At 44.4% G+C, this 27,186-nt stretch overlaps 2 protein-coding genes across 5 annotated transcripts; one reads left to right on the plus strand and one right to left on the minus strand.

Annotated features, from left to right (window-relative positions):
* Window positions 1-5,736: 5,736 nt before the first annotated feature.
* Window positions 5,737-26,525, minus strand: MED20 (mediator complex subunit 20). 4 transcript variants are annotated; one of them, XM_045541930.1, is made up of 4 exons: window positions 26,265-26,525; window positions 13,751-13,905; window positions 8,945-9,198; window positions 5,737-6,486 (listed from the first exon to the last, which is right to left on the minus strand). In XM_045541930.1, exons 2-4 carry the CDS (start codon window positions 13,893-13,895, stop codon window positions 6,271-6,273), a joined length of 615 nt encoding a protein of 204 aa, XP_045397886.1. In that variant the 5' UTR covers window positions 13,896-13,905; window positions 26,265-26,525; the 3' UTR covers window positions 5,737-6,270. The 4 variants fall into 4 exon arrangements, with proteins under 4 accessions (XP_045397886.1, XP_045397884.1, XP_045397883.1 ...); XM_045541928.1 differs by lacking the exon at window positions 26,265-26,525 and adding an exon at window positions 16,844-16,980; XM_045541927.1 differs by lacking the exon at window positions 26,265-26,525 and adding an exon at window positions 14,329-15,153.
* On the plus strand, window positions 17,058-26,962 carry BYSL (bystin like). The gene is made up of 7 exons (XM_045541922.1): window positions 17,058-17,654; window positions 21,068-21,230; window positions 23,739-23,877; window positions 24,210-24,343; window positions 24,945-25,105; window positions 25,292-25,394; window positions 26,281-26,962. The coding sequence occupies exons 1-7, from the start codon at window positions 17,387-17,389 to the stop codon at window positions 26,624-26,626; spliced, it is 1,314 nt and encodes a 437-aa protein (XP_045397878.1). The 5' UTR covers window positions 17,058-17,386; the 3' UTR covers window positions 26,627-26,962.
* The last annotated feature ends 224 nt before the right edge of the window (window positions 26,963-27,186 follow it).

The raw sequence follows: 27,186 nt of genomic DNA on the forward strand, positions 1-27,186 counted from the left end.
GACCTGGGTTGGGGTAGACCTACCGATAGGGAGGAGGAGTGGTCAGTGTAGAGGTATTTCCTTCAGTGAAGCAGCAACACCAATAGATGGGGAATGTGACTGCTTTGTACTTAATATCTGAGGAAAGCCAGCAGGAGGCAGCAAAGGAAAGGGTATAGAGAATTGGAGCAGCACAAGAGACAACAGGAAAGCCCAGCCAGAGCAGGAACCATCCATGGATGCAGGAACTAGACTAGACACAAAGTAGACGACAACTGTTCCCCAAATCCCAGCATTTGCCTTCTACATCCACAGATTTTGCTATTTGCATGTATCACCTGTACTATAACTTAATATATCCCTTTAAGGGAAAACCTGTGCAAGGTGATCTATTAACTTACTCATTCTAAGGAATAAAGTGCTAGTTATACAGGGTGTCCCCAAAATTGCCATACATAGGGAAAATGGGAAATTGTAGCTAAATGTACCTTTATTTATAAAATATTCATTACAAAGTTTTATAAAATTTTTCCTTTGTAGTCTCCATACTACATATGGATTAACCTTTGTAGTCTCCATACAAAGGAAAAATTTTGTAAAACTGTGGCAACTTTTGGGAAACCCTGTACTTTTCTCTTAATATACATTAAAATAAGACATTAAGTACAAGAATGTTTTCCATATTCCAACTAAAATCACCTGGCACCTCCAAAAGGACCAGCTGCCGTACTTCAGCAATGCTGCTAGCCAGGAGTCTGAAGTTTGGTCCTGACTCCACCCTTCTCTCTCTGCATGACCTCTCTGGGAGTCACAAACTCCTCACCTTACAGTAAGGGAGAACTAGGTGAGCTCTAAAGCTGTCCTGTACAGCTGACAGTCAAGGCTGGCAGATTTGTGTGGCTCTGGCAAAAGTACCCACCAAGGGGACATGTTGGCAGGGCCCTAGAAGTTTCCTAGTTTCTGCTCTTTTCGTGGTGGCCATAGAGAAAGGGCTAAAGCATCTGGAAGCAGAAGAAGGATAGGCAGGAAGACAGTGTAGTGTAAAATGAAGAACATTAGATTTGAGCAAAAAGAATATGGGATCTCTATCTACTAGCTGAGTTCAAGACATTTTATTTATAAAATGGGGATCAGCTGGGCACAATGGCTCATGCCTGTAATCCCAGCACTTTGGGAGGCAGAAGTGTGAGAATCACTTAAAGCCAGGAGTTCGAGACCAGCTTGGGCAATATAGCAAGACCCCCATCTCTACAAAAAAATTTTAAAAATTGGCCAGGTGTGGTGGCACACATCTGCTGTCCCAGCTACTCAGGGAGGCTGAGGCAGGAGGACTGCTTAAGCCCAGTAGTTCAAGGCTGCAGTGACCTATGATCAAACCACTGTACTCCGGTCTGGATGACAGAGCAAGACCCTGTCTCTAAAAAATAAAATTAAATAAAAAGAAAATTTTAATGTAGATAATCATGCCTTTTTCCCTTAAATTTATATAAATAGTCCTCAACTTTCATTCAACCTGAATTTTCAAAAATTATACATTGACAATTTTATCCTAAACTACTCTAGAAAGCCCCAATCAAAACTGCACACAAAATCTGGATGACATTTGGGCCCTTCCCACAAGTCACCAGTTCAGTTTTGGCAACTTTGCTAGTGGAGCCATATTTGTTGAATTATTTAAGAAATGTAGGGAATGCATTACCTGCCTCTTTTAATGACAAATTCCCTTTGACACAAAGGACAAAAATAGACACAAGTACCCAAATGGCAGTTCTTAAAGCTTGACCCTGTGTTCAATGGACTTAAAGATATTAATAGTCAAATGTATACTCAAATGTAAGGGAAAAGAACAAAGGTGATAAATGCTGGAAATGTATGAGCCAAGACTATACTTAAAAGGCAAAGTACAGTTACAGATTTTACACTATTTTTCAGCTCTTAGGCAACAGAGCCCCTCCTCATAATACCTAAATCCCAAGCACGGGGAACCTTTTCACATTGGAAGGCCAAATTAATTTAGCTATAATCAAATAAGGTCACATTGAAAAAACTTCAATTAGATATATTTAAAAATGTATATTATTTTGTAAAAATCGAACTACTATGTACTTAATTTCAAAAAATGAAAACTATTTGTTCATTTTAAAGTTAACTAACCTTTTAATGACTTTGTTGTGTCTGCTTTTTTGTTGGAAAGCATCTGAATATTTGGTTACAGCATGGAGGTCGGCAGTTTCAGTTGATCCTCTAAATGGGTATCAGTCATTTGTGACCTTAAGGGCATCTTGATTTGGGTCAGGTAGGAGAATGTAGATTCGCAGCAATAAGTGGTTGAAAAGCAAGAAAGTATTTTTCAAACACATTGCCAAAGACGTGGGTATTCCGCATTTTTCCATATTTCAATTGGATCTTTCTTAGCATCAAACGATGACTTTAAAATGTCATCTGCTGAGAGCTCAACCAATTCTATCTGTAGTTCTTTAGGTGCCTTGGTGATGTAACCTAGGTGAGGCTGAAATGCTAACTTGAGTGTGATGTCATGAATCCCAAAGTCAGTGAACCTTTCATTGTATTCTCCAATTAATAGGTTTATAATAGCTGCACAGTCTTCAAATGATTCACATCTATCATCCTGCTGATCAATGACCTTTGCTAACTTGGGAAAATGTTCATCCGAAATTTCCTTTTGAAGAAGCGTTTTGAAAAATGATAGCTTGGATTTTTTGCCACATATCATATGTAGACTTAGTTTTACCTTGCAAAGAAATATTCAGGTGGTTTTAATTTAACATATCACACAGAAATGCTGCATTCCTATAGAAATCTTTCAATAATTCACATTGCTGATTCTGTTCTTCATAGAGTTTAACTATCTGTTCTTGCAGAGATAAAATTTTGGCTAACACTCATCCCCCTGCGATATCCAACACACTTGAGAATGATATGGCAAATCCACACTGAATACTTCATCATTCAACTTTAGCATTGCACAAATATAGTTAACAATACTTGTAACTTGTTGCAAAGTGTCACTTAAAATAGTAGCTTTAGCACAGAGATTTTGCTGATGCAAGATACATCAGCATCTGTTTCTGTTAATATTTTTTTAATCTGTGCAATAAACCCTTTGTGTTTTCTTGTCATGGAAGGTACACCATCTGTACTTCTACTCACTAAATTTACCAAATTCAGTCCAACTTCATGACATTTATCTTGAAAGTTGTTGAAGATATCTATTCCCCATGTTCTGTTCACAAGAGTGTCCCAAGCAAGTAACTCTTCGTGGCAAAATGTCATGACCCAAATGAAGTATAAAACCTGTGTCAAGTCAGTAGTATCACTTGATTGATCCAAAGTGATTGAATAATACGTATTTTCCTTTTGAAGTATTGCATGAAGTTGTTAAGTTGAAGGCTAATCCATCAGTTATGGTTCTCCTTGAAAGAGGCAGTTGTTTGTACTTTGAAATGTTATTGGGGTCTAAGCATCCTACAACTTCGATAATGCGTTCTTTCACAATTTCTACATCACTGAATGGCTTCCCTTTTTTCCCCAAGTATACTTTATAAAGTACTATAAGTTATATACTACTTTATAAGTTGCTTCAGTGGCATTATTTCCAGGTCTTGTTGCTGCTTGAAAGAATTGTCTTTGCTTTTGCTTTTCATTTTTTAATTTCTATAACACAACCTTTTGTGCCTCTTCCTTTAATTTAAAATATTTTGGTCCTTATGAGTGCTATAATGCTGATGAGCATTGAATTTCTTTAGTGTCGATATTGCAGTATCACAAAGCAAGCTATCTTTAGCAGAAACAAGATAATATTACAATTCCTGATCCTCATTAAAAAAATCTGTTTTCTTCCTTCAGTGTTCTCGTTGTCTTTTTTGACATGATGGGCTGTTAAGCAGACAGAATTAAAAAATACTGTCGAGCTGTGCAACTATCACAAATCCCACTTCAAATAGAAACATACTACACCATTGTCAAAAGCTGATAACAGACTGGTGTATTCAACCCCAGTAAACTCTCATCAACCAGCCAGTCAGAAAGTTAAAACTAAATCATGAGCATAACAGCCATCAATTTAGCCCTCATGGCTTACTAATGTTCTAATTGTGCCAGTCAATCTGGAAGGATTATTTCGTTGAAACTTATTTTTATTCTTTGGTATTTTAAATACACTCATTTTAAAAATAAAAATATAAAAGATGAACAAAAATGTATTAATAAAAATAAAAGGATTCATTCTGTAAAATTTGGATTCAGTCAAAAGGCCGCACTTCTAGGCCCTGACCTAGAAGGCCACAGGTTCCCCACCCCTGGTCTAGAGAGTCCATATTTACCACACTCAACTTCTGTATATTTTCAGGAACATATTATGTTCGAAATCCTATCTATATGTTGTCTCTTTCCGTAAAAGATTTGAGGCAGCCTATAGAAAAATACAAATAGATAAATCTGGACAACAGCAAATATAAATCAGAAGGCCAAAAACATAAGATCTGTGCATTTTATTGCAAATGATGTCTAAAATATACCATAATATAAAAAAGCAAAAACAAAATAAACAACAACAAAAATGGGGAAGTTAGAACAAAAAATGCAAATGACAGGTCCTATAGTTATAAAGTTGAATTGAGCTTCCTACAGGCAAAGCTAGAAGGGAAACAAGACCAGTAACTGACTCTTGTTGCAGAGGCTTTAGATCTGATCATTTAGATCTGAAAATTTCTCTTTAGATGCCTTCAATAAGGGACAGTATCTTTGATGACACTATAATGCATATGTTAACAATGGTCCTAAGACCATCTCTATGTATCTCAAGGTCAGCCTGGTTGAATATTTCTGTAGCAGGAGTGGGGTAGGCAGGCAATGTGGTCAAATGAGTAGCTTGGAGGCTCCAATGAAACAAGGAGAAAGAGCTCAGGAAACCATGGAGCAGGGTGCAAGCACCAGGATCAACTGTTCTAACCCTAAGCTCTGGGTGCATGAGAACTGAAGAGGCTTCAATGCTGAGACTTAGACAAGGAATTGACTTCCTAGTGTGACTAATCCAGCTGAGTTCAAAGTAACTCTGGGATCAGCCCTTATCCCAAGCCAACTCATAAACAAATGCCTTAGTTACAGGGGGTATTATCTGCAAAATAACAGCCAACAGCATTACTGGGCATGTCCATTTAGCTCCATGTGGCAGAGGCCACTAACTGGACCCCAGCATCCATATTCTCCAAATCTTTTAGTCATAGAACCCTGTGAGTTTTAACTGTGCATATGACTGCCCAGATAAGAGGCTCTATGTCCCAGCATCCCTATCAGCAAAGTGTGGCCACAGTGATTTAAAGCAACTCCAGGTCATATTCTTTAAAAAAGAAACTGCTCTCTCTGTCTTTCTCTCAGTCTCTCCCTCCCCACCCCCTCCTCTCCCCCTCTCCTCTCCCCCACTGGAATGCAGACATGGAGCTGATGAGTCTACTTTGACCTTGTGAGTAAGGACAACATCCTGGGGGTGGTGGGCTGGGGGCTGAACAACAGGACAGAAGGAAACCAAATTTCTAATGACCTTGTAGAATTAAATCTGCCCTAGACCATCTGATTACCTCTGTACTATCAGATGAGAGAAAAATCAGCTTCTGTCTAGTAAGAGCCACTGTACTTTTGGTTCTCTGTTACAGTAGTTTAGCTTATAGCTTAACAGCATTCACAACAGAAGGGAAAGATGTCAGAACAAGGGTTCAAATGACTCAGGCAACACCCTAAGAAAGTTAATTCATAAATTGCTTCAACAAACAGGTCACACAAAATAATCATCAAACAAGTCTTTCACTCCATCTCCAGGATACAGGCCCAGCCACACCCTTTCAGTGGAGGGAGAGGCTTTTGTAGCACAGCCCAAACACAAACGCAGCGTGTTCACTGTGGGCCTAAGCCAAACCCTCAATATTTGGGGATACAGACTGTTGTCCGCACCAGCACTAGGCAGGGACATCCCTGTCCTACCTTTTCCCCTAAAGCAGGAAAGGTCCAAACTTCTCCATTCTTCATAATTAGCATTCCTGAGAACAGGCCAAATCCAGTAAGGCATGGGGTAAAACAGCTGTTGGGGGCCTGTGTGTGAGGGTCAGGGGAGGGCAGTCCAGAGCCCCAGAACAAAGGCCACAGCTGGGAACTGGAGAGGGAGAGTAGGCTCCACTTCTACACTGAGTGTCTGGGGTCCAGGGACCCAAGAGTACAGCACCTGCTCCTCCTGTGGAGTATCCCTGGTGGCAGAGCTTAGCTGGCAGCTGCCAGTCACTAACGAATCCCAGCCACCGGCACCTGCTGCTGCTTTCGGATCTTGTTGAAGAGTTCCATGTACTGGACCATGGTATCTGCTGGGCCGTAGACCACGTCATGTCTGTTCCCAAACACTGCAGGAGCCCCTGGCGTGTGGCTGCCTAGAAAACTCTGTAGGAACTCGAGCAGCAGGCTCCAGCAGTCACTAGCTACCACACAGGGGCCATACTCCACCTGGGGACCAAAAGAACAGAGAATGAGGGTGAGTGAGGGCAAGGACAAGGCTCACTTCTCTTGTACCTCCTGCCCCCAGCTCCCGTCTTCCCCAACCCTAAGCCAGAGACACACATCTAGCATTGCACTGGTCCACAGGAAATATTCAACCCAAACGCCAGGGACTCAGCACACCCGACACCATACCCATTAGGCATCTATCTCTGACGTTCTCATCCTGGTGGTGTGCCAACCCACAGCCCTCCCTACAAGACCCAGAGGCAGATCTGACCCCCTTTTTATTATCTTAGGACTGTGTAATCCCCTGCTATGCTGGGTGAAGGTTCAAGGAGAGTTCAGGAAAATTCTGAGAGACACAACAGAGAAAGAAAGAAAATGTGTGTGTGGCGGAGGTGAGGGTGGTAAGTAGAGGGCAGAGGAGACAAATGAGTCTCTTCAAGACCAAACATTACTCCCAAGGTAGACCTAGCCTGGGCTCTGACCCTAAGATTTGCCCTAAGAATTTGCCCCAATGTGGCAAGGGCCCAAAAATATACATCTTAGGTTTTCTCATTCCTCTCTCCTAATTTTTCACTGGAGAGATGGTAGGAGGAAATTACTGGTAACCATAAGGAAAAATAAGTAAAGAAATGGCTGCTATGTGTTTGTACTACAAGGCTGGAAATGTGCAGAATAAACAGTGGGTCCTCAGTGGGTCCCAACAAGTGCAAGGTATACCACAAGCTGAAATGGGTTAGGAAATCTTGGAGGTTGCTGAGCAGAAACTACCATCTGGGCCCTTGTCTATACCTGGGATGCTTCCTAGACTCACCTATTCCCATGTGTCTACGTTTGAAGTCCCCACTTAAATGCTGATCCCCCAGGAAGGATCACAACTAAAGTCACTGGCCTGAAACTGCCTCTCCCCCATTTTTTTTTTTTTTTTTTTTTTTGAGACAGAGTCTCACTCTGTTGCCCAGGCTAGAGTGCCGTGGCATCAGCCTAGATCACAGCAAACTCAAACTCCTGGGCTCAAGCAATCCTCCTGCCTCAGCCTCCCAAGTAGCTGGGACTACAGGCATGTACCACCATGCCCAGCTAATTTTTTCTATATATATTTTTAGTTGTCCGTATAATTTCTTTCTACTTTTAGTAGAGACAGGGTCTCGCTCTTGCTCAGGCTGGTCTTGAACTCCTGAGCTCAAACGATCTACCCTCCTCGGCCTCCCAGAGTGCTAGGATTACAGGCGTGAGGCACCATGCCCGGCCCCCCCATCATTTTTTAAGAGACAGTTATCTCTCTCTGTCACCCAGTGCAGTGATCTATACCCAGGCCTGATCACAACTCACAGTAGCATTCGACTCCTGCGCTCAAGCGATCCTCCCACTTCAGCCTCCCAAGTAGCTAGGACTTCAGGCATGAGCCACCATGTCCAGCTAATTTTTAAAATTTTTTTTAGAGATGAAGTCTTGCTATGTTGCCCAGGCTGATCTCAAATTCCTGGCCTCAAGAGATCCTCCCCGCTCAGCCTCCCAAAGCACTGGGATTATAGGCATGAGCCATTGTGCCCAGCCACAAACTGCCTCTTTTATGGCATTTCTTAGATTAACTTCAAAAATAGTTGTGTGCCTTGTTCTCTTACTAAATCACAAATTTTCAAAAGGCAGGCCCTGTAAGCTTACTTGTATTTTTACCTCAGCACTGGGCACATTATAGGCTGTGGACTTTACCTGGTTCCAAAGCTAGCTACTGCCATACTCCCTCTTTGCCATTTTCTCTTTTTTTTTAATTTACTTTTATTTTATTTTTTTTTTTTAGAGATGGGGTCTTGCTCTGTAGCCCAGAATGGAACGCAGTGGCATGATCATAGTTCACTCCAGCCTCAAACTCCTAGGCTCAAGGGATTCTCCCACCTCAGCCTCCCAAGTAGCTATAATCCACATGCGTGAGCCACCACATGCAGCACCCTTTTCAACATACATATTTAGGCTCACAAAATGAAGTCATCTCACACACACCCCTTTCCAAAATGAAAGCAGACAGCATATCAAAAGGAAAGGCACGTTTTTGCACCACAACTTTTGAGACCTATCTTAAAGCATACTAAGGTGAGGTGCGTGGACACATATGATTTAGGGCTCAACTTCCAAAAATTGCTGCAGAAGTTGCCCTCCTCCAGTCCTTCTTGTTATGGGTGACTGGTCCCTCCACATCATAAATCACCTACTTTCCTTAACTATCCTTCCCTTCTCCAGCAAGCCAGCCTTCCTAAGCTTCCCACTTCCCACTTCCCATCCTAGGCTAGAGATTCTCTGAATGATTAAAGGAAGGGCAAAAGATTCATAGAGAGATACTCTGGAATCAGGGATGAGGCTGACATAAATATCCATTTGAATGGAGAAGGACTGGGAAATCTTCAGAGCCCTCCGCTCAGCAGCCCTCTTAGCACATTCTGCTCCTATTTCGCCAAGGTCTTACCTCCACAGAGATGCCCCGGGCACTGGGCCCCATTGTGACGGTGCCCACCTTCACCAGGAAGTCACAATACTGGTAACGGGTGCCCCGAGTCTCAATCTTGCTGGCCTTAGCACTCTGGAAAAAGCCCTTGAGCTTCACCATGAGCACATCGAAGTTGGTGTCGGCAATAAGGCAAGGGCCATTTTCAAAGAGGGCAAAACAGCTCAATGGGTACTCTGAGTTGTGCATCACATACATCAGCTTCCCGGCCTGACCTGCGAAGGAGGGAGATCCTACTCATCATCAAGACTTTTACCAGGAAACCCCAGAATAGAGTCAATGCACAGAACAAGGCCAGATGGCAATCTTGGTGGAAGGGGAGGGAAATCTTCTCACTGACAGCCTTTTCCAGAGAGGTAGGGAGAGGAGCAGCAGACAAGGCAGCATGTGGTGAAACCCACCCTGCTCTACAGGAAAAGGGGAGGGCACACACAGAACTTTGCTAGTGTTGAGAATGGTTTAATTCTTAAGTTAAATGGTGGGCTCAGAGATGGATACTTAATCATGATGATTAATAACTCTACATAGACTTTACACATAATCTTTTGTATATTGGCATATATTACATAACAAGTAAAATAGAAGTAACAGCATTCAGGCATGTCAAATGAAGCAGGTGCTCATTTCTGCATCTCTACCTACCTTGACCTCTTCCCTCTTTAACGTCTAGTAAATGGTCCCACAGAAGCAGCAAAGGGGAGTATCTGAGCATCCACTGGAAAGGCAGGCCAAAGCCAAGTTGTGATAAGTCTTGTCTACCACACCTCAAGAAGTTTAGACTTCATCCTGAAGGCAATGGGGAACCCTTGGAAAATTTTAAGAAGTCTAGCCAACTTGGGAAGCAAGCAACACTCTACAGCAGAGAGAACTCAGGATCTGGAACCAGAAGATACAGTTTTGAGGCCCAGCTCATCCCTTCTAGTCTCCAAGAAATGAGTTTTTTCATTGATTTCTATAGGCTTTCTGCAAGGAGGGAAAGCTATATATATCTGGTTAAGTAGAAAACACAAGAAGGCAAAAACAGAAAGCAAGATTCCTCTTTTAGGATCGTTTGAGCCCAGGAGTTTGAGGTTGCAGTGAGCTACGATGAACTGCACTCTACCCAGGGCAACAGAGCAAGACTCTGTCTCAAAAAAAAAAAAAAAAAAAAGATTCCTCTTTTAGACACTACAAGAGTTAATACATAGAATACTACAGTCTGAAATATTTATTACATACTTAAGCCAACCCCAACACTGTGCTTAGGCCTTAAGAGACATACAAGTAGAGAACTTAGCCCCTGAGTTCAAGAAACTAAAAATTTTTAAAAAGATCAGAAGACCACAATATAAAAGTGATTATCTAGGAAGGACAATTCTTTTGGAAGGAAGGAAAGACATCAGGATAGGAAGACATCAAGATGGGCAAGAGTCAGCAGGAAAAACTTCCATGGAAAAAACAGGACTTGAACTGGGATATGATGCAAGGGTAGTATTCAGCCACAAAGAAGAAGGGAAGAAGACATTCTAAGCATAGATAAGAGTGTAGTAGCAATGGCCAGGCACGGTGGCTCATGCCTGTAATCTTAGCACTCTGGGAGGCCGACGCGGGAGGATCGCTCAAGGTCAGGAGTTCGAAATCAGCCTTAGCAAGAGTGAGACCCCCATCTCTACTAAAAATAGAAAGATATGATTTGGATAGCTAAAAATATATACAGAAAAAAAAATTAGCCGGCATGGTGGCGCATGCCTATAGTCTCAGCTACTCGGGAGGCTGAGGCAGAAGGATTGCTTGAGCCCAGGAGTTTGAGGTTGCTGTGAGCTAGGCTGACACCACGGCCCTCTAGCCCCGGGCAACAGAGTGAGACTCTGTCTCAAAAAAAAAAAAAAAAGAGTGTAGCAATGAAAAAGAAGCAAGGGTGAGGCAGTAGGGGGCACTGTGACTCCCCTAAACAGGCCTCCACTCTGCTGCCACTTCATGAACATAGCAGGCTCTGCATATAGAACTTCCAGCCCACATCCCTTCTGACTGCTTGCTGCCAATTCACACCTTTCATCCCCTTTTGAGTCCAGTTCCAAACATTTCAACCCACACAAAAAAGCCATCTAAAGCTGATCTCATCATTCTGTTCTCATGTCTACTCACTGTAATTACATACTTAATTCACACTATATGAGTTGAGTCTGCAAATGTTACTGCCTTGGAAACATTTTCAAAGTCAACTAAGGTGTTTCTTGTTAAACGAAGAAGGCACTTCCAGTTGTTATAGACAATAATATTTTTTATCACAACGAAGTCCTTTCATATCTGTACAACCTTGTGAAGCGAGCAGAACCAGTGTTACTGTCCCCCTTCTACAGAAGAGGAAAGCGAAGCTAATTGGGTCCCAGAGCAGCAGCAGCAGCAGCAACATCAACACCACCTGGGAACTTGTTAGAAATGCAAATTATCATCTACCCTCCCCCACTCCCCAAATCACTGAGTCAGAAACTCCTGGGTGGGGCCCAGTAATCTGTGATTAACAGGCCTTCCAGATGATGCTAAGGCTGGTCAAGTGTGAGAATCACTGACCTAAAGGGACAGAGCCAGTGAGCAGCAGAACTGAAACTCCAATCCAGGCCTGCTGACCCCAGGTTTACTGCTCTTTACACTCTACCCCACAGCCTGCCAGGGACATGTTCTGTCTCTCCAACTACACTGTAGCTTCTTGAAAGCAAGGGCCTAATCAACCCACTTCAGGTAGTTTCACTAGACGTAGTATGCCATCTTATATCTATGTACAAATGTTTTATTTTCCAAATGCCTTCATAACCAGTATCTCTTTGTCTTCCTATTTATTGAAGACAAAACAAATGGTAACACTGCAATTTTATCAATGATGATGAAAGAACTCAGTATAGCTCCTAGCTACCATTTATTAAATATTTACATGATAATCTCAGTTCTAAATGCTTTCCATGTATTAAAATGTTTAATTAGACCAGGCACGGTGGCTCATGCCTATAATCCAAGCACTTTGGGAGGTGAAACTGGGAGAATCGCTTGAGGCTAGGGGTTTAAGACCAGCCTCGGCAACATAGTGAATTAAATAAAAATAATTAGCTAGGCATGGTGGTGGTATGCACCTGTAGTCCTAGCTACTGAGGACGCTAAGCTAGGAGGACTGCTTGAGTCCAGGAGTTGGAAGCTGCAGTGATCACACTACTGCACTCCAGTCTGGGTGATAGAGGGAGACCCTATCTCAAAAAAAAAAAAGGAGGGGGGATGAACACACCTGTAGCTCTGACTCTGGCAGGGCAAAGGTAATATATGTGACCTAAACATTTGTACCCCCGTAATAGTCTGGAAAAAAAAAAAAACCACATACACAAAAAACACACAAACTTATTTAATTAGCACAATGTTAGGAAGTAAGCACGATGAATACCTTCATTTTACAAATCAGAGAACTGTACTGGGAAGAGCCCAAAAACAGAGCCCATGCCAGATAGTTTCAGCACGAGAAATTTAATACAGGGAACAAATACAGGGGTTGGAAGAACAGAAAAACCAAACAGGATGATGAGACAACTCAAAGATTAGCAACACAAGAAGTCACTACCATCCCTAAGGCTGGAGGGAAAAAGAGAAGACATGCTGTTATCAGAGCCAGGAAAAAGGGCTGCCCAGGAGCTAGAACCAAGGACAACAGCCATGGCTACAGAGACCATACATAGCAGAGGGAGAGGAATACTGTCTCCCTTTCTCCCATCTTCTAATCTTCCCCACTGTCTCTCACTGACCAAAGGTAACTAGAAGAGGGCCTGGAAAATACAGTTTGCAGAGGAAGTAAAATAAATGGATCTAAGGGAAACTGGCACATAACTGACAATGGAAACAGTCACAGATAGGTTGTGGGACTTACCTACAGTTACACAGTTAGTATGTGGCAGAGCCAGGGCTCAGGAGTCTTACTCCATGATCAGAACTACTGTGCAATGGAACTGCCCAAGGTCAAGTTACCGAAGAGACCTTCCAAGACTAAGAGAACCAGGTTCCCTAATTCATATTCAAAGACCCTGTTTCCCTTCCTACTACCACTACCACCAGACACATCCCATCTCACCACTCAATACATTGAAAAGTTGATTCACTGATCAAAGTTATGGTAATGAGGAGGCCAAGGCCACCGGTTAGGTGTGGGAAATAGGAAGCCTTTACACAGAAAGTTCTAGAAATTCTAAAGCTCTAAATGAATCATATACAAAGACTTCTGGGCCTAAAACAAGCCTTTCTAAAACTTCAAATTGCATAAGGATCATCTGGGGAACCTGTTAAAATGTAGGACATGGGGTCTGCAAAAGCAGTCAATCGGTAAGCAGGGCCAGGAATCTCCAACTTTAACAAGTAACTCAAGTAATTTTGATGCAGTTAGTCAGCAACCAACCCTCTAAGAAACACTGCTTTAAAAGACCAAATGACACAAAATAAAAAACACACAGAAGAACACAAGAGAATTTTTGGAGGTGATGGTTATATTTAGCATCTTGATTGCTGATGGTATCGCAGGCATATGCATACGACCAAACTCATTAAAATATATGCATTGTGTATAACTGTATATCAACTATGCTTCAATAAAGCTTTAAAAAGCCCCATCCTAAGACATGAAGAACCAAGAAATAACAAATTCAGGAACACATCTTGCCACCTGTTCAAGAATACCGCCTTGAGCAGAAAAGCGGAACGACTTCAATGAACATGAACTTCACACCAAGTTCCAGCCATCCTCAGACCCATCTCACTGACCTTGGCTGCCAAGGGTAGATGCAGCTGTATGGTAAGTCTCACAGTCCACACAAAATGTTCCTTGCTTCTCTGCCCCAAGTATCTCCAATTTCCGAGTGAGGAGCTCCACAGTCTGCTGGACACTCTTGCCCTCAGCCACAGGCATCTGAGACACACTGGAAATGAGAGCACCAAATTATCAGTCTCCAGAGACACGTGCACTCACTGAGCCACTCACTCACAGAATCACAGCTCATCAGGGCAGAAGTTATCTTAGAGAAGTTACACTTGCTCTGAAGGCCCCCCCCCTCCCCCTCCCCCTCCCCCTCCCCGAACTCCATTTTAAAGACGAGGAAAGAGAGGCCCACAGTCTCTGAGAGCTTCTCTAAAACTGGAGCACAGGTCTCAGGACTCTCATACCAGGCAATGAACTTCCCAAGCGTGGCAGGTATGCCAACGTTCATGTAAAGTGGCACATAAACTCAGCATTCAATAATTCTGTGTCATATAAGGAGAAAGAGATTCCTTTTGCAATTCTTTCAGGTCTGACTACATCAGGGAGAAAAAACTCAGTTTGGGGTTAGTATGTTTTTACCAACTTTTTGAACTTGAGCTGTCCAGCACAGTAGCCTGAAGCCACATATGGTTGGAGGCAAGTGTACTGGATAATGCTGATATAGAACATTTCTATCATCGCAGAAAGTGCTATTCAAAAGCCCTAGGAAGAAAGAGAAAGCAGGCCTCAAATTTATAATCTTTGGAAGTGAGAGGCAACAGCATTTGAAGAATTTTAATCAAAACCATGGAACTGAAACATTATTTCCAAGGTTTCCTTGTATGGTGAGTGAAACTGGCTTCCTCTTTAGAGTGGTAGGTAACAATTGCCAAGCACCAACTATGTGCCAGACAGTGTCCTAAGGCCTTTAGATGAATTATTAATAACTCTTCAAATCCTCAGAACAGCTCTATGAGAGGAACTGTTATTTATCCACTTGTCAGAAATGAGGACACTGAAATACAGTACAGAGAGGTTAAATAACTTGCACTAGGTCATGGGTGGTGTAGCTAAGATTCAAAGCCCATCAACCTTACTCCATGTCCATGTTCTTAACCACTATTCTACACTGTCTCTCGAGGGATGCAGTTGCTTATTAAAGTATTTCTAAGAAAAAGAGACAAATTTTTTCATTAAAAATTAATAAAAAATAGTACAGGTGGTACTTAGCTATATAAGAATCATGAAGACAGTCATAGATGACTGAATTTTGGGTGACAGTACATTATTTTATGATCAACTAAATTAATCTATTAAGGTAGAGTCCCACTGATGCTAAAAATTGTAACTACTGGCTGGCGTGGCAACTCATACCTGTAATCCTAGTACTCTGGGAGGCCAAGACGGAAGGACTGCTTGAGCTCAGGAGTTCAAAACCAGCCTGAGCAAGAGTGAGACCCCATCTCTACTAAAAATAGAAAAATTCAGCCATGCATGGTGGCACATGCCTGTAGTCCCAGCTACTAGGGAGGCTGAGGCAGGAGGATTGCTTGAGCCCAGGAGTTGGAGGTTGCAGTGAGCTGTGATGACACCACTGCACTCTAGCTGGGCGACTGAGCAAAACTGTTTCAAAAATAATAATTAAAAAAATTTAAAAATTGTTACTACTCTATCAAGAAAAACACTGATAAGCAATGCTGATGATGTGACTTATTTTGAAATATAAGAGAATCCCTAAACTGATGCTACAAGGGAGAGAAGTTCCAGGATTCTGAAAGTTGATAAGAATGTCAACAGACAGCCCCCTTCCCTTGGGCTGTCTTCTCTATTAAAAGAGCAAAGACTCCCAGGGTTCCAAGCCTCTGTGCTGCAACCTTTCCACTTCCATCCATCAAATATCCCTCGTACACTAGAGGACTCAGAGGAGGATCAAGATGTCAACTGCAGGAAAGAGTGCAATCACTGAGAAACCTGCAAGAACTTAGGCTACCAAGGAGGAAAAGTATTTCCCCCCAAACATGCTCTTATTAATATATGAGAAGCATATAGCCACTGACTCCAGATATCCCAGCCTCCAGGCTTCTCTGATGGGAAAGGTGCTCACATCTGCTGAGATTACGAAAGAAGAAAGAAAGAAAGAAACGAAAGAAAGAAAGAAAGAAAAGAAAGAGAGAGAGAGAGAAAGAAAGAAAGAGAAAGAAAGAAAGAAAGAGAGAAAGAGAGAGAGAGAGAAAGAAAGAAAGAAAGAAAGAAAGAAAGAAAGAAAGAAAGAAAGAAAGGAAGGAAAGAAAGAAAGAAAAGAAAGAAAGAAAGGAAAGAAAGAAAGGAAAGAAAGGAAAGGAAAGAAAAAAAAGAAAGAAAGAGAGTCCTGAGACCTAGCACCTTGTAACTAACACCACCAAGAGCACTGGACCCATATCTTTCTCCACCACCTCACCTTCCAACTGAGACTTGTAACATGTTAAAAAGTCCATGGAAACTAGACCAATCATTGTAATTAAACATAGTAGGAAACAGGTCCTGAAGAGGTACGGTGCCTGGAACCACAATCTCCTAATTCCCAATAAATAGCCTTATTTTTTTCCTCTAGATCCAAGATCTTAAAATGAGCAAATAAGAACCAAACACAGGCTGGTCTAACAACATTTGGCGGCTGGGGGAGGGACAGGTGAAAATCGTGGGAAAAAAAAAAAAAAGGATACTGCCTCCTCGTTAACCTATCACCCACCCTCTCCAGGCCTGTCTGCAAGCCTGTCTGCTGTCGTAGTCCAGCAATCCTATTTATGACCCTGAGAGCCCACTCCCAGCAGTACTATGGTCTCACGAGAAGGAAAATGTACCTAAAAAAAAAAAAAAAAGGAAGGAGGTGGCACACAACCACTGATAGATTCATGTGATAAAACCTTTGCCCTCCAAGAGGAAGGAGCTCATCGCTGAAGAAACAGGCCTATAGAACCCGCGGCCCGCCCAGTGTCCCCTCATCCACACAACCCGAGGACATTTTGCTCAGCTCCCGGGGGACAGCGAACCTGGGTCCTGGTTCTCCTCCCGGAGCCACTCCAAGCTCCGAGGGCCCTTCACAACCCCAGGCCACCCCCACACAATCCCTGCCATCCTACCAAGTCACTCCCATGGCGTCCGGCCAGAGGGTGGCAGGATCAAACAGTCGAAATGCAGGGGTCTCCGTCAGCCCACATTAACTGACGCCCCTAACGCAAGCAGCGGTCACAGCAGGAGCTCCGGAAATACGTAAAACCAGAGCGCCGGGTGGACGCGCCCACCGGGAACTGGGCACCCCGTTGGTGTCGCCTTAAGTGACGTCAGTCGATCCAATCCCAACCCTAGGCTTGCGGCTTCGGATCTTCTTCTTTGGCTAGGCACCGTAGGCCTATTTCCATGAAGCTAGCAAAGCGAGGCTCAGACTTCCACCATTTAGAGAAACCAACATTAAAGACAATGAATTTATCCGGGAGTTCAGCTCCGGAACCCGGGAGCTCTTTTAGTGGGTGAGGCGGAGCTGGTGGCACTTCTGGCCTCCAACCGCTAGGGGTCACTGTGACAGCTGCGTGGCGTCTTGGGACCTGGGAGTTCACTGCGCAAGCGCATTCCAGCCATTCCTCCGTCCCCACGTGTGAATCTTTCTGGCAACTTTTTCGAGAAAAATGCCCAAATTCAAGGCGGCCCGCGGGGCCGGGGCTCAGGAAAAACATGCACCCCTGGCCGAGCAGATCCTGGCTGGGGACGCGGTGCGGACAGGGGCCCGGGAAAAGCGGCGGGTTCGCGGAACTGGAGAAGAGGAGGAAGAGTATGTGGGGCCGCGGCTGAGCCGACGGATTTTGCAGCAAGCGCGGCGGCAACAGGAGGAGCTCGAGGCCGAGCATGGGACTGGGGTCAGTACCGCAGCACCACGGGAACGCACCACGCGGCTGGGTGAGTGTCGAGGGGTCCGAGGGAGAGAGAGTGGTTACTTAGCGGTCGGGTGGACAGCTAAAAGGTGTCCGTCAGGGGAATAGCTTGTGATCAGCAAAGGGATCCATATCGCACTTGCAAAGCTAATGGAATGGGAGACAGAGCCCTAACCAGAGCCTTCCACGCCCACTCCTACCTAGTTTTAGACACTCCCTTCTAGGCACCTCCAAAGTTAAGCCAACAGAAATTGATCGCTTGCGCCACTAAGTTATAGCATTTATCCATTGGTTTTGTGAATATTTATGGGGTGCCTCCTTACCACGAGGTTTGCACTATGCTCGGAGTTTGCATGGTTTGAGCACAGAAATAAACAAGATAGACATGTGTCTGACTTCAAGACCTTACAATCAAGCCCATGAAAGACAATTAAATAGACTATTAGAGTAATATATTCCATGATAGAGTATCATTTTCTTGGTAACAATAGCATTAATCTTGGGGTCAGGCTTCCCAGATTGCATGACCTTTACGCTGAGACCCAAAAAAGAATGAAGAGTGTTTGAGCAGAAAAAAACAGTATTGTTTAGGGAACAAAGAGAGAGAGGAATTGAAAGACTTTTGATATGTTCTCAGTAGGGAGGGCATATTGACCTCTGAGTTGTTTAATCCATTAAGCAACCATTTCTCAGACTTCATCTTAAAGCACTATTTGGCACAATTGAATACCGGCCTCCTGCCTATAGTATTCACTTGGAAGACATCACACTTCGGTTTCACTGCTATTTCCCTTCTTAGTATCCTTGGCCGACTCTTCATTTGTCCCCAACCTCTTATCATTGAATCCTCAGTCCTCAGACCTCTTCTCTTCAAATACATTCTCTTCGGTGCTGTCAAGTTTCATCGTTTAAACACCATCTATTTGGTGACTACTCACAGATTTATATTCTATCCCTGATCACTTCCACGAAACCCATATTCTTATATTCAACTGCCTATTTGGCATTTCCAATTTGAAGTCTAATAGACATCCCAAATTAAACATGTCCAAAACAGAAATCCTGACCTTCTCACCAAACCTGCTCCTCCCACTATCTTCCCCATCTCAGTTAGTAGCATGATACCCTTTCATTTGCTCAAAACAGAAATCTTGGATTCCTCTCTTTCTATTTCACTCCACATCTGATCTGTCAGGAAATTCTAATGAGTTTTCAGAATAGAGCCAGAATCAAACCACTTTTCACAACCTTGGACCACCATCATGTTCAAGCTACCATGATCTCTCACCTAGATTATTGCAGTGGCCTCCTAATTAGTATCCCACTTTAACAGCTAGTGGGTTACAGTGGTCTGCAGCACCCTGTATGATCTACCTCCGCTGCCAGTCTGATCTCTTCCACTATTTTTCCCTTTGTCCTCTCTGCTCCACCTAGATAGGCTTCGCTGCTTCTTAAACATGGGAAATTAGGGCCTTTACCCTGGTTGTTCCTTCTGCCTAGGGTAGTCTGTTCCCTTAAACCTGTAGGCTTACTTTCTTCTCAGAGAGGCCTACGCTGACCACTCCATTTACAATTGCAACACCCCCACCTGTCTCCATACTCCTTTCATCTGTGCTCTATTTTTTTATAGTGCTTATCTTCTTTTAACCTAGTATAGTGATGCTTATTTATATTTGTCTCATCCAGTTAGAATGTAAGCTCTATGAGGGCAGACATTTTGTTTATACTGTTCACTGATATATTTCCAGCACCCATAACAGGGCATCACGTAGAGTAGGCATTCAATGTTTGCTGAATGAGTGAATTAATGAATGATGGTGAGGTAGGTAAGAGCCAACCCTACAAAAGACTTGGAGGCTATGCCCAGGATTTAAAGCCAACCTCTTATCATTTATCCTCTAAAAGAGTAGAATTGGAATTTCCTGACACAAAGAAATGTTAAATGCCTGAGGTGGTGGATACCCCAGGTGCCCTGATTAGATTAATTCACATTGTGTGCCTGTATCAAAACATCATATGTACCCTATAAAGATATACAACTATTATGTGCCCAGAATAAAAATTTTTTAAAAGCCATCCTAACAACAGTGGGAAGCTTTGGAGAGTTTTGAGTACAAACTGACTAAATCAAACGTGTGTTTGTGGGAGATTACTCGATTTGCATAGTGGAGAATGAATTGGACGGAAGCAAGGTCAGAAACATGGTGACCAGTTGGGGGATTGTTGAATTAATCTAGGCAAGAGATGATGCTGATCTAGGCTGTTAGGGCTATAAAGGGTTTGAGAGACAGTGTATGAGGTAGAATCAAATAGGATTTGGTAATCGATGGGTGTTGAGGGTGAAGGTAAGGGACAAGGCAGGAGTGCCTCCCAGGTTTAGCATCAGGTGGATAATTGTGTCATTTAATGAGCTATAGAACATAGTGAGTGGTGTAGACCTGGGAAGGAAAGAGAATGAGTTTAGTTGATGACAGGTGAGATTTGGCATGCCTGTGGGTCATCCAGGAATGGCTGCACACGAGGCAACTAGAATTAGGGTCTGGCAGGAAGATAGGAAATCCACCCCCAGGTACAGATTTGGGAGTTGTTGGCATATGGAGACAAAATGTCTGTTGCCACTTATTTAGCTTGTATCACACGCTGCTTCTGTTCTTAATGACCTATTCATATGTAGCATTTAATCTGCCCACTTGGATTATTAGACCTCTTTCCAGATGCCCAGACAGCTTTAACCTTCCAAAAATCATTTATTCAAATGGACCGGTGGATTAAAATCTGAACTCCTCTGCCTGTCTTTTATAAGGCCCTCCAGTCTGGCTTCACCTTTCCTACCTAGCACTATTTTTTGCTATTGCCTGCGAGAAACTTACCCAGGTCTGGAACATACTCCTCCTGCTCCCAAATTGCCTGTCCAGAGCTTAACCATCCCCAGCACTCATCTTCTAAGTGTATATATTAATATTATCTCTGCCACTCATTTTGGCATATAATCAAGCCCTACTGTGTGTAGGATAGTGGTGAAGAAAGCAGTCTAGACCCAGACAACCTGCCTTAGGCAAATACTGAACTTTTCTGTGCTTCAATGTCCCCACTGAAACTGGGTATAATCATAGTACCTACTTCTTAGGGTTATGAGGGTTAACATAGGTACAGTGTTTAGAAAATTTTGCTACATAACTGAGTAGGGTGTGTTAACTATTATTTAATTAGCATTGCTTTCTCATTGTTTCCTATGTATACATTTTGTTTCTCAAGCAAAATTGCAAGTCTCTGGGGACAGGAAGATAGTATGTGCCTCATCTGTTTCATTACACATGTCTGTATCTGTCACAAGCACGTGTGAGGCCTGTACTACACAGTGGCTAAAGTTATCATAAATTGACTAAGTCCCTCACCCACTCCTTGCTGTGCTCATCCATTTCATCTCCCCTTTTCTAGGTCCAGGAGTGCCGCAAGATGGATCAGAGGATGAGGATGAGGAGTGGCCCACCCTGGAGAAGGCTGCCACAATGACAGGAGTGGGCCACCATGCAGAGGTGGTCGTGGACCCTGAGGATGAGCGTGCCATTGAGATGTTCATGAACAAGAACCCTCCTGCCAGGTTGGCCTGGGGATTTGGGATAGTGGGTCCTGGGAGAAAGTTTCTACAGAGAAACAAGTACCCTGCTTTTGATTCTTTACCTCTGGAAAGGGCCTTGGCATTGCTAGTTCTGGGGGACCACCTTGACAGAACTGGCCCACCTTCAAAGGACCGTTCTGATTAGGGAAATGACCCAGACTCAAAATCCCTCCTTTTCTAATGTACATTTGTCCTAGAACTGCCCAATTACCCAGGGAAACAGGTAAAGGACCTTTTTATGTCTCTGGGGAGATCCATCCCATTGCATTTGGTCTTAGTATGCTGAGTTTTTTAGTGGTAAGTTTATGTTCCTTGCTCAGATCTCTTTCATACCTAAGCTTCATTTAATCTATGGTTTTTCAGCCTCAGCACTATTGGCATTTTGGGCTGGATAATTCTTTTTTGTGGAGGCTGTCCTGTGCAATATAGGATGTTTAGCAGATAATCTCTGATCTCTACCATCTAGACACTAGTAGTGACCTTCCCTCTGATTGTGATAGCCAGAATGACTCCAGACATTGCTAGATGTCCGCAGGGTTGGTGGGGAGCTGAGAGGTGAGATTCACCTCCAGTTAGAACCATTAATTTACTCAGTTCTATAATAAATGCTAACTCCAAAACAGGCAGGCATTGAGGCTGTCTGTGGTGAAATTCATGAGGCCAGGGATTTTGGCCCTGAGGGGGGCAGTCTAGGATAAGGGCCCTCAACCAGTTCATTCTGACCGTTTGATAATAACATATTATCCATGGTTCTTCAGGCTGTTTGGGGTTAATGCATCTCTCATTGCTAATTGTACTGTAAAAAGCCAGGGAGGCTGATAAGTTCTGTGGCAGCTCATTTTGAGAGCACAGAATGAAGAAATGAGCCCTTCTCTCAGATTGATGCCCAGTGGCTGAAACAGATGTCACAAAGTGTGTACTTGGGCTGGTCCCACCAGAGAGGCTCTCAGGTTCTCACTCCGCACCTTGTAACACCTACTTTATAGATAATTCTGATGGACTTAGCAGAATGGTGTTCCAGCTTGCAGTAAATAGAAGAGACAAACTACTGGAAACAGGAACTCCTGGCAGTCTTAAAAAATGATAGCTGGGATCTTCAGAGAGCAAGCCTAGATCCATGTAAGCTCAGCAGAGGCCAGTTAGTTTGGGGGCACATTATAGAGTATTGTAAAATACCTTCACTTTAGAACTTGAAAGACCTGAGGTTTTTTGTTTGTTTGTTTTTTTTTTTTTTCAGACAGAGTCTCGCTCTGTTGCCCAGGCTAGAGTGAGTGCCGTGGCGTCAGCCTAGCTCACAGCAACCTCAAACTCCTGGGCTTAAGCGATCCTACTGCCTCAGCCTCCCGAGTAGCTGGGACTACAGGCATGTGCCACCATGCCTGCCTAATTTTTTCTATATATATTTTTAGTTGTCCAGATAATTTATTTCTATTTTTAGTAGAGATGGGGTCTCGCTCAGGCTGGTCTCGAACTCCTGACCTCGAGCGATCCACCCGCCTCGGCCTCCCAGAGGGGAAAGACCTGAGTTTGACCCTTTCTCCCCACTTGACAGCTGTGACACCCTGGGCGAGTTAGTAACCTAAGTCCTCGCTACCATGTCTGAATAAGTTCCCATGTCTCCCATAAGTGTTGCACGGAATGTAAGACATACTATCTGGAAAGTCCCAAACTCAGCGCTTGGTATGGAGTAGGCCCTCAGAAAACAGGAGCAGTTTTAAATCCACTTCAGCAGCAGCCCCTGAAGATGCTGTTATTATACCACAGCCCAAGGTAATGGTAATTCTGCCTCATTAAGATTATGTTTGATATTTAGTACTCTGTTTAAGGAGACTGAGAAGAATATAACAGGTCTTAGAAATATTTCCATAGATTTTAATTTTAATAAATTCAAATGGGGGGAGAGTTTGAGCCATAATCTCTCCCTAATGATCCCAGCTACTTGAAATAATTATCTACAAGACCACTCTAGACCAGGAATTTGTCATTGGAGAGTCCTCAGCATATTGCTGGGTGTGTTTGAAAGAGTCAGCGCTCCTTACACGCATGCTATGTGCTGATAGTTCCAAGTAACAAATACACATTAACTTATTTAATCCTTACATTAACCTTGTGAGGCAGGTACTGTTATTATCCCTCATCACAGATGAGGAAACTAAAGCAGAGAGAGGTAAAGTAACATACCAAAGATCCCAGGGAGTGGAAGAGCCAGGATTTGAACCTGGGCAGACTGACTCAAGAGTTGAGTTCATAATAATGCCATACAACTACCAGCTGTGTCCTAAATGGAATGACTTTCAGTTCCTTTGCACTCTGCAGCGACTCTGTGGTGAGCGGACGAGTGCAAGGACGGGACTGAGGCTGCACATCCCAACAGGATCACAGTGTGTCAGTGCTCACAAGGGACTGCGTGGGGAGTCTGGAGCTTCCCAGGCAGTGACCACGGCTCTCCTTCTCTCCTCCCTCCCCTTCCCTTGGCACCTCGCCTCTTAGGCGCACCCTGGCTGACATCATCATGGAGAAGCTGACTGAGAAGCAGACAGAGGTTGAGACGGTCATGTCAGAGGTGTCGGGCTTCCCTATGCCCCAGCTGGATCCCCGGGTGCTGGAGGTCTACAGGGGGGTCCGGGAGGTAAGAGCTGAGAGGGGAGCCACAGGGCTGTGGGCTCCTGCCTCAGGCTTTTTCGCCCACATCCCATACCAAATAAGGCATGGTAGCAGAAAACAGGGTTAAGAATCAGCGTGTAGGTTCAGATTCCTGCTCTGCCTGTTAGTGACTTGGCAACCTTGAGTCAGTTACTAGAACTTTCTGGTCATCTGCAAAGCAAACATAATAACACCTCTTAATAGGGTTACTGTGAGGATGAAATGGGTTAATATGTAAAAAGCATCCAGATAAGTACCTGACACATAAGCAAGCACTATAGGTGTTAATGATGATTATTTTACTTCCTTCATCCCTAGGTGTTATCTAAGTACCGCAGTGGAAAACTGCCCAAAGCATTTAAGATCATCCCTGCACTCTCCAACTGGGAGCAGATCCTCTATGTCACAGAGCCTGAGGCCTGGACTGCAGCTGCCATGTACCAAGCTACTAGGTAGAGTAGATGGGAGTTAGGGTAGCCTTGGGTCTGTAGGTGGGGGTTGGGCTGGGGACATACAGACTTTCCCTACCTTTGCCATTACATTTGAGCTTTGTCCCAGAGTTCTCTTTTGTGCTTCTGTATATTATCCTTTTCCTAGCTTTTCCTATTTCGTTTTTGGGGGCCAAGACCCAGTTGGGAACTTCCTGTGATGAATTTCTAGGGGAGTGATATAGCTGCTGTGATACAACCCTGTCAGAGTACCTCAGAAGTTGTGGCTGCCCAGGCATGCTCAGGTTCCATGTGACAGCAGGGTACAGAGGACTCATGCTGGGGAGAGGAAGCTGAGTAGCTGAGGAGCCATCAGTTTGGAAGCACTCTGGTTCTGCCAACAATAGACAGCATTCCCCCTGTTTGGGTACATCTTGTTGCCCCTCCTGTTCTCTCTCTAAGCCGACCTGAGGTTCCATTCCCACAGCTCCCACACGGCCCTCACTGAGACAATGGTTCCATATCTTACTTTAAAATCTCTTGCATGTGCTGTCCACAGTCATATTTAAAGGGCCAGGTCCAGACTATCATATGACTTGGGAACTCCCCCCTTACACCCCACTAGGATTTTTGCCTCTAACCTGAAGGAACGCATGGCCCAGCGCTTCTACAACCTTGTCCTGCTGCCCAGGGTACGAGACGACATTGCCGAATACAAAAGACTGAACTTCCACCTCTACATGGCACTCAAGAAGGCCCTATTCAAGCCTGGAGCCTGGTTCAAAGGTGGGAGCCCAGAGGCAGGGAAGAAAGGAAAAAGGTAGGGCTCTTCAGGGAAAAGTAGCAGACCTGACTTAGGAAATGGCTGCAGGCCAAGTTTTAGTGACTGTCCCTGAGGTGGGTGGGTGTGCTTCCTGCTATAGCACCTTTCGCTCACCCTGGACTCAGTGACTGCCCTCTGATCCTCCCCAGGGATCCTGATACCACTGTGTGAGTCGGGCACTTGTACCCTCCGGGAAGCCATCATCGTGGGTAGCATCATCACCAAGTGCTCCATCCCTGTGTTGCACTCCAGGTAGTGTTTTCAGGGGGAGGGGGGCAGGGCGTGCTGGCCAGTGAATATCCAGACAGTGGAATTGCCAGGACTTGGGGGTGGGGAGCAGAGTAGGGAAGGAACTAAGAATAGCCCTTGGTTTGTGGCTTGTTTACACCAGTGGGTATATCATTACTAGAATGTAAGCTCGACCAGAACAGGATCCCAGTGCCTGGCTTGTAGTAGGTGCTCCACAAATAGTTGAATAAATCAATAAGGAACACAAGGAAGAAAGTAGGTTAGGGGTGGCGATGTCAAGACACTTGGACATATTCCAGCTAGATAGTAAGACAAGCAGTCTGGCTGGGTGCGGTGGCTCACGCCTGTAATCCTAGCACTCAGGGAGGCCAAGGCAGGTGGATTGTTTGAGCTCAGGAGTTCAAGACCAGCCTGAGCAAGAGCGAGACCCCATCTCTACTAAAAAAAAAAATAGAAAGAAATTATATGGACAGCTAAAAATATATATAGAAAAACTTAGCCGGACGTGGTGGCGCATGCCTGTAGTCCCAGCTACTCAGGAGGCTGAGGCAGTAGGATCGCTTAAGCCCAGGAGTTTGAGGTTGCTGTGAGCTAGGCTGACACCACAGCACTCTAGCCTGGGCAACAGAGTGAGACTCTGTCTCACAAAAAAAAAAAAAAAAAAAGCAGTCTCAGCCAGAGGTAGAAGTTTGGGATGGACCCACTTAGAGATGGTAGTTGGAGTCAAGGGAGTATAATGAGATTGGGTAGGTGAGGAGGAGGCCTGAGATGGCCCCCTTAGGAATCCTATAGTTTAAGAGCCAGAAGAGGGGAAAAGTGTAGAGGGACAAGTCGATCCTTCCTCTAACATTTCCCCCACTAATCCCACCTCACCTGCCTCTCCCACCAGTGCAGCCATGCTGAAAATTGCTGAGATGAAATACAGCGGTGCCAACAGCATCTTCCTGCGACTGCTGCTGGATAAGAAGTACGCGCTGCCTTACCGGGTACTGGACGCCCTGGTCTTCCACTTCCTGGGGTTCCGGACAGAGAATCGCGAGCTGCCTGTGCTCTGGCACCAGTGCCTTCTGACTTTGGTCCAGCGCTACAAGGCAGACTTGGCCACGGATCAGAAAGAGGCCCTCCTGGAACTGCTTCGGCTACAGACCCATCCACAACTGTCCCCTGAAATCAGGCGTGAGCTTCAGAGTGCAGTCCCCCGAGATGTGGAAGATGTTCCCATCACCATGGAGTGAAGAAAACAGTCACCTGTCCTGATCGGAGGGGCGTGGGAAGACACCAGGTCCCCTGCTCGTAACTAAAGATGAGACTGAGCTTTAATGGGGGCAGACCCAGATCAGAGCAGTGATGCGTCACAGGGGCATCTGTGGCTTCCAGCCTAGGACAAGGACAGAGGGCCTCACTGGCTCCTTCCTTGCTTCTAGGCCTACCTTCTGCTCAGTTCTGAGACCTGACTTGAGAGTGGACACCCCAGCTTTCCCACTCCCCAGCTGGGACTTGGTTTAAGTACTTGCTCTCTGGCTGTTGTCAAGTCACTGGGATGCCATAAAAACAGGCAGGTATTTATTGGACATCTGTGTTTTGGTGTGGTCAGTGGAGGTCTTTCGCCTTCCCTCTTCAGCTGGAGGGTAACCACCTGTCCCTGCTAAGCTACAAGTTTGTTTCTCCAGGCTATGCCTAAGGGGGGGTGGGGATATTGGCTGCCTCCCCCTCACATGAGACAGGCTGCTTTGGTCAAATGCCAGCAACCAGGAGCAGGTTGTCCCAAGATGGTTGTGTCTCTACTGTGGATGAA

The sequence above is a fragment of the Lemur catta genome, chromosome 2, assembly GCF_020740605.2.
Source record: "Lemur catta isolate mLemCat1 chromosome 2, mLemCat1.pri, whole genome shotgun sequence".
Classification (NCBI taxonomy): Eukaryota; Metazoa; Chordata; class Mammalia; order Primates; family Lemuridae; genus Lemur; species Lemur catta.